The 7,882-nt window shown below is 41.8% G+C and overlaps 1 protein-coding gene across 1 annotated transcript; it reads left to right on the top strand.

Annotated features, from left to right (window-relative positions):
- The first annotated feature begins 4,477 nt into the window (after nucleotides 1-4,477).
- On the top strand, nucleotides 4,478-7,171 carry LOC143891849 (uncharacterized). The gene has a single exon (XM_077396357.1). It carries the CDS (start codon nucleotides 4,478-4,480, stop codon nucleotides 7,169-7,171), a length of 2,694 nt encoding a protein of 897 aa, XP_077252472.1.
- The last annotated feature ends 711 nt before the right edge of the window (nucleotides 7,172-7,882 follow it).

Raw genomic sequence — 7,882 nt, 5'->3', positions numbered from 1 at the left:
GCGGGATATCGGGAGTCTGTCCTCCTCTTATGATGATAGGATTTATTCCCCTTGAGTCAAAAACACTTAAAAATAACAAAAACATCTGAAAAACCAAAAATCTCAAAAATCTTGAGTCATTAGGAGAGTAGTTAGGAATTCTGTTTCGAACTACGTTGGCTTGATCCTCTTCCACGAGGTACGTAGTGCAGCTTGAGATTCTTATCTCAGGTCCAGCCAAACCTTTGTAAATAAATCATTTACCCATTTTAAGAAAAAATACCAAAAATCTTCAAAACCTTGTTTTCAACAAGATCTTCCTCTAGAGTTAGTAGTTTGTCCTAGATAAAGAGTTTTAGAGTTTTGAGTTTGTCTTTGATGTGTTGTGTGGTTTGTTTGTGTTTGTGTTAGAGTTAGGAGTTTGTCCTAGAGTTATAGGAGCGCCTCCGTCCAGTCAGTTGGCGATTCATATCGCCGACTGATGATTAAGTCTTGGATATGCTAGTGATCCCATTGTTTCCCTTAGGGTGTACAGCCTAGTTACACATAGATTATAGGAACCACCTGCATTAGCTTAGGGCTAACCTGCATTTAGTATAGGCATATAAGGTGTCCTAAAATCTACAATCCATTGGAATTTAAATAATCACACAAGAAGCTTTAAGAACTAGTCCGGTCTTTTAGATCGAGTCTAGGATAGAGGTCTAGATGTCTTAGGCATCATAGCTTAGAATAGGTGCGAAGAACTACGTTGCCTTGATTCTCGTGGAGGCGGGGATACGTAGGCTTCTTTGGATGAACATCAGATCATCTAAAGACTCGGGCCTAGGTATAGATTAGAGTTTTAGGGTTGTATGGTATCGAGTCATTTTCTATGTTTTGCAGTGTTTTCTTACTTTATTGCGCAGACCTTATACTTTTTTGGTGTGTCATGCATGTGTTTGTTCATCAGAACTTAGACACCCATTAGGCATGTCACTTATAACCTAGCTATGCTTAGGTGACACATGTTTCTTTTATTTTATCTTGTGTGCCTTTGATTTCATCTCCGAGACATGCATGATTAGATAGACGTCTTCTCGGAGATATTCATTCCCATTTCATATGATTTTCGCCCAAAGCTCTTCAAAATTATTAAATAAATGGCATAAGAGACCAGGTGTTTGCACTTGGGCGGATGAGGTGCTCTTTAGACCTTCCGAATTCGTAACCAGGCACGAACCTTATTTTATATCTCTGGTTATCCGTTGCAACAGAGCATAGTATGGGATCCAAGGCCCATTTGCCTTTTTCCTTGGATGGCGACTCTTCTTTGTTTAAGGTACGCCTCGAATCTGGGCTAGTCCCCGAATCGAGAGGTATCTCACCTTTGTATCGCCACTCATGCTGTGAGGGGCATTATTCTTTCGAGAGTTCCTTGGTAGAGCTCTCCATTCACGTGGATGATTCATAGAGACAGTTAGCGCGTGGGGGCACGTCCCTCACCACCGCGCCTCTCTCGGATCGGGGTCCACAGGCTGGCGACTCTGCTGGGGATTTCTCTTTCGAGATATTGCCTAACTCTGTTAAAATGCCATTTGTTGCTAATTTTGAAGAATTTTGAGCTAAAATCATTATAAATGGGAATTTAATCGCTTAGAATCCAGGGGCACCAGATAGGTGTTTAAAACAAGGGATTCACACATTGCACAGCATACATCATTTTGTTCTTTATTTTCTTTTATTGATTTTCTTATTATTGGCTCCACGGGATAGATATAATGCGTGCCTCATGGGATATCACTATCCAGATGGTGCTGTTGTATCTATTACCAAGCTATGCGCCAGTGCTGCAGTCGTAAACACTCGGTGTACTTGTGTTTACAGCAGCCGGTGAGCAATGAAGCATACTGTATATAACACTCGGTGTACTTGTGTTATATACTTAAAGTATGGATCATATGCATAGTACCTGATATTGAGTCCGGAGCTCTACTTTCATTTTACATATATTATGTACATGGATATATTTGTTGATATAGTAAAACCCAATTAGGATCTGCATGTGCTTATATATATATTGCATTCATATAAGGACGAACATGTGTTGCTTACACATGTTGGAGCTTAGATTTAGGAGCCATGTCCTATCCATAGATTATTACAGTTCACCTTATGTGGCTACAGACGCAGTCCTAATACACTCACATGTCTGGCTTGAGTCAAGCTTCTTGACTCTATGGAATCATATTTAGGGCTGGTGCCCCTGGTTAGGATATATATGTATATATCTATATTTTGATTATCAGATTAGAGCCTACTCATTAGTGAGGCTTCCTTATCTAATCAAATTAGTCATATCAGTCCGTTCTTCGGATCTAGACCCGACCAGTGGCTTTTACTTGCCCTCTCATGGTCGTGGCCTATCTTTTGCTCTATTCATGGAGATTTTGTCCATATATCTTTTGATTATAAGATTAGGACCTACTTTCTAGTAGAGATTCCTAGCTTGAATCAATCAATCGTGTATATTCATTTTTCAGATCTAAACCTAGCTAGTGGCTTCTACCTGTCACACTCATAGCTATGGTTTATTCCTTGACCCAGTGATGATAAATATTACCTGTTTTCATCCTTCAAATGCAAACCTCATTTATCCATTCTTTTGTTGTATTACTCAGATTATTGTTCGTCCTGTCTTAGATATGGTCGATAGCCTGTCTGCTGTCTCTATGACCATAGTCTATCATTATTGATCTTCTTGATCGTACATTTTTGTCGTCCACCTTTCAGATTTAGATCCGGTCTATGATCTACTTTTGTCATTTTATGACCGTGGTCTCTTCCCTGAGTTTCTGATCATCTTTGATCATCAATGGAACATTTGATGTCGCCAATTATATCCTTCTTGTGATTATTGGTTAAGTCCATCTTTATTCTTTGTTTATTCCAAGTTATTCTCCATTCCCTAATTATCCCATCCTATTCTTTGTGTTTAGGTTAAATCATGGCGAATAATTTGTTGAAAGGCTGGATAAGCGAGACTATTGGGGCTCTTCCGCTAGAATCCTCGGATAGGAGTATGGCTGATCGGTTCATCTGTGCCTTCAGTCATTTGAGTGTTTCCGATATAAATTGGAAGTTTCTCCAAGCAGCCGCTAGATCCTGGGATCCTAATCTTCATGTTTTTCGATTTGGATCATTCGAGCTTTGTCCTATATTCGAAGATTGGTGTGCTTTATTAGAGCTCCCAACAGATGGACTTTGGATACAATCTTCGAACATAGATTCCTCTCATTCCATTTTTTGCAAGTTATTCAAAAATCAAACCGTTGATGCACTTTCATGCTTAACGGATACGTGTGTGCAAGTTCAAAACCTCATCACCCTTTTTTCTGAAAACGTCGATCCTACTAACTCTCGTTTTCAGAGTTGTCGACGCAATGCTTTGATTTTTAGTGTCTTTGCGCGATATGTCATTCGGAAAAACCCTCGTGTTGCTCCGTTAACCTTGTTAACTGTGGTAGACCAAATTAACAAAGGGATGAATCCCATTCCTACCATGTTAGCAGAGACCTTTTTGGGACTAGATCTTATTGCTTCCCAAAATATCAAAGACAATTTCTGTGGGTGTGTGAAGTTGTTGTATGTCTGGCTTGGTGAAAAATTTCAAATTCTTCAGCGACAAAAACAAAATCCGTATACCCTGAAGAATTTCCATACATGGAAACCAATAGCCAACCAACCTCAGTCCATTGATGAATGGCACAATTGGTTACAACATGTAGAGGAGAGCCAGTTTCGTTGGGTAAGTCATTCATGTTTCCACGTTTTTACTAGCACTTACCCGCATTCATTTGTTTACCTCATGGGTATCGAGAAATCTTCTTTTTATGCACCCATACGAATTCTCCATCAGATTACGGGAATTCCATGTCCTCCCGGAATCATAGTCCCTCCTCTTTGTGAAGATCTCACTCCTGATCTCGTCCGATCCATTGTGGCTGCTTGGGGAAACAAAAATATAGAAAGGAGGTTAGGCTTATCTCGCAAATTCCGACGTGGAGAAATATCGGAAGAGCCCGCATGCCGGCGAGCTCGGATTGAGGAACCTTGAAGATCCATATCATGTTTTGTTATTCCGATTTCTGCATTTCCCATTATTGTCAGTCTGCTTATCCAGTTGTGATCAGAGATTAATATTTTTCATCCGTTGTAATCACAATTTGAATCTTATTAATGAAAGTGTGTTTTTGTTTCTTTTGTCATTGTTTGATCAAAATAGTTTATCTCGATTATCAAAATTTTAATCTAGTGATTATACTTCCATTTCAGGATTCTTGATTGAGCAGCCATTGCTCCTAAGAAAATCCTCGTTTCAAAACCAACCTGGTCCCGTCAGACATTTGATTCCAGGCTGAGCCGGCAATCCTTGTCACCTTTTTCTTTTACTTCTCCTTTATCGCCTTCCTTGAATTTTCAAGAAATACTTTCACCAGTCCAACCAACCCCTGAAGCGATGGCAGAGAATGGGCAAAATAGTATGGACACCAATGAGATGATGAAAGCTATAATGTTGCAATTGAGTACCATTAATGAAGAAATAGCCCGATTAAAGAATGACAGAGAATCTACTTCCAAAAATCCTGCACCTCAGCAAACCCCAATCATGCCTCGCCCACCTCCTATGATGGCTCAGCCTCCTGTGTTGCCAGTCTTTGACAATTCTGATGACGAGCAGTATGAAGAAGAGAACTGTCTCCCCCATCTGGATAAAGGCAAGGGGATAATCGATAGGTTAGATAAAATGGCCCAGGAGATGGAGAGCATGAAAATGCAGGGTCCAAAAAAATTAAACATGGCCGAGTATATGATAATACCGGGAGTTGTGCTACCTCCTAATTTCAAGATGCCGGATCATGATAAGTATGATGGGACAGGATGTCCCAAGAGTCATCTGAAAGCCCTTATTCCTCTCTTACAGCAGCATGGGCTTACTCCAGAGCAGATTGCACTTCTTTTCCCTAGATCTCTTACTGGAACAGCAAAGAAATGGTTTTTGAGCTTGAAAACCGAAGAGATCAGAACTCTGGAGGATATTGCCAATAGATTTGTTGAGCAATTCTCCATGGAGGAGGGAATAGATGTGACAAAAAGAGATCTGAAGGCGCTGAAACAAGGGCACAATGAAACCTTCACTTCTTTCATTCGCCGATGGAGGCGAAAGGCAGCGCAGATGACTCACCGTTTGCCTGACTCAGAGCAGATTAAGATTGTTGTGAAAAACTTATCATCTCAATACTATCACCACATGGCAATCCAGTACTTCATTGATTTTGATTTTCTAATCAAAACCGGAACTCAAATCGAAGATGCTTTGTCCAAGGGACTGAGATCAAGACCTTCGTCTGATGTGAGAGAAGGAAAAAGACCTATTGTGGCACCGAAGGAGGTGCACAATGTTAACTATACCGGGCCTCCCAATTATGCCAGACCACCAGGTTATGACCGACCGCAATCCAGAGCGGTGACCGAGGTCAGGAGGCCGATGGAAAAGAAGGTCTTTCGTCAGTTCGACCCTCTCCCTTACTCTTTATCAGTGGCTTTGAAGAAGTTACTGAGAGATAAAAAAATCACTTTGTTGGAACCTAGAGAGCTTCCTAACCCTTTGCCCAAGTATTGGAGGAAGGACCAGTACTGTGATTATCATCAGAATTCAGGGCATTTGACTGACAAATGCATGGCTTTAAGACACAAGATCCAAGACATGATAGAAGCAAAGGATCTTGCCGTTGAAGCACCGAACGTCACTCGAAACCCATTACCTACACATGCAATGCCTCCCCCGAACGTGTATGCCATTTTCACTGAAGAAATCCTCTTAGATCACTCCCGTATTTGTGCGGTTGTTTCTGATAGACCGTATGTTCTGAGATGGGATGATGAAGATGAAGCGATCGAAAACAAGAAACCTTATATACTATCCCCTCTAGATGAAGGATTAACAGGATCCTCTGAGTGTTCTTGTTCTTATGTCCTCAAGAGTGAGGAGGAGGAAGAGATGAAAGAAAAGATCCCTTATGTTTTAAGATTGGAAGAAGAAGACTTGTTGCTTCTGGAAGATCAGTGTGACGAGCTCCGCCATGTCACACGAGGTGGTCGTGTCTTCAAACCTGCAGAACTCAGAGCAGAAAATCCTGCCGAAGTTGTAAGAGCTGCAGAGAATCTGAAACAGAAGCAGACTGTGGATGAAGAGGAAGAAAATTTGTTGAAACAACTGAAGAAGACACAAGCTAACGTGTCCATCTGGGGTTTACTAATGGCATCACCGAAACACAGACAGGTTGTGCTTCGAGAATTAAATGCCTCTCAAGTATCAGTTGAAATTACCCCCTATGAGTTGGTCAATCTCGTGGCAATGGCCAGGGTTTCTAGAACATTGTCATTTACTGATGAGGATCTGCCTCAAGAAGGAAGAGATCACACAAGACCTCTCCGTATCACCATACTGTGTAACAAGAAGAGAGTCCCCGAGGTATTAGTGGATAATGGGTCGGCTTTAAATGTATGTCCTTTAAGCACCGCCACTACCCTGGGATTCGGGCCAGCCGATTTTATCCCGTCGGAACAGGGGATATTGGCATATGACGGAACCAGAAGAGATGTCATCAGGACACTCGCCACAGAAGTCGAAATAGGAGGTGAAACTTTCGAGATAGAGTTTCAGGTTCTTGACATCAAAACATCTTTCTTTCTCCTTCTTGGCCGGCCGTGGCTTCATAAAGTTGGAGTCGTTCCTTCCACACTTCACCAAAAATTGAAATTCGTCCGAAACAATCGGGTGATCACAGTGCGAGGAGACCCTGAGCCGGAAGTTGGACAAATAACATCTGAACTGAGCACTGAAAAATCAAGAGATGTTAGTTTAACTGGCTTTTCATTAGAAGTCTCTACTATTTCCTTTGGGGAAGCAATGAATGAAGAAATAATGTTTCTCTCGAGCACAAACACTCAAGTGGTGAAGATAATGCGAAAATATGGTTATGTCCCGGGAACTGGTCTGGGAAGAAATCTGCAGGGCCCAACTGAGTGGCCGGAATTGAAAGCAGTCGGCGGATTATTCGGGTTAGGGTACGAGCCAACTCCGAAAGAGGTTCAAGAAATGAAGCGTTATATGATGAAGTGGGCTGAATGCCGTCGTCGAGGTATATAATTTCTGACAGGACCGTACAGCATGATTATGAACGGCCGATTCAGAAGAGAAGGGGCAGACTGTCCGTTCTATGGTTTTCCTGAGACCTGGTGCGATAAGACTGGGAAGAGGCTTCCAGGGTTAGAGATCTTCTTCACAGATGAGTTGTCAGAAGATTTCTACAGTGAGCAGTTTGCCTTGGCATCGATAGCAGAAAAACCAGCTACAGATTGGGCGGAAAATATTGAGCCGCATCTCCTAGACTCCCTATATCAGGTTGAGGCCCCAATCGTCGCTATGATTGGAGGAGATGTGCCCTTCACGAGCCCAAGGGATTGCATTACTCCAGCCACTGGACCTTTAGACAATTGGACCGCACAGGTTATACCCCAAGTAGTCCTCCAGTATAGTCCAGTCCTTTCAAAAGAGTCAGTCATTTCAAAAAATGTGTCAGTTTCTGAGTTCAACCCAGAGTCTGTCATTTCTAACTTTTCTTTTGATGCAGGTACCATAGAGGTCGGAGTAGTTCTCGGAGGTGGTGAAGAGTCGGTCCCTGTCGAGTCTCGGTCAGAAGATGTTTTCACTGATTCTTCATTTGTACATAGTCCTGTCTATGTTGATACTGATGTCAACATGTCATTTCATTTGAATTCAGAGTCTGTAACGCCCGCTGTGGGTGAATCATTCGATGTAATCATCAATTCTGCAAAAGAAATAAAAGACTCATTTGTG

This window comes from Tasmannia lanceolata, unplaced genomic scaffold (genome assembly GCF_043159265.1).
Source record: "Tasmannia lanceolata isolate RefF3 unplaced genomic scaffold, GAP_Taslan_0.1 ptg000015l, whole genome shotgun sequence".
NCBI classification, from domain to species: Eukaryota; Viridiplantae; Streptophyta; class Magnoliopsida; order Canellales; family Winteraceae; genus Tasmannia; species Tasmannia lanceolata.
The sequence above is the reverse complement of the archived record's forward strand: the minus strand, read 5'-3'. Positions and strand labels throughout refer to the sequence as shown.

Bases quoted from the DNA above. Each gene is read 5' to 3' on its own strand.
- LOC143891849 (XM_077396357.1), top strand. From the start codon at position 4,478: ATGGCAGAGAATGGGCAAAATAGTATGGACACCAATGAGATGATGAAA.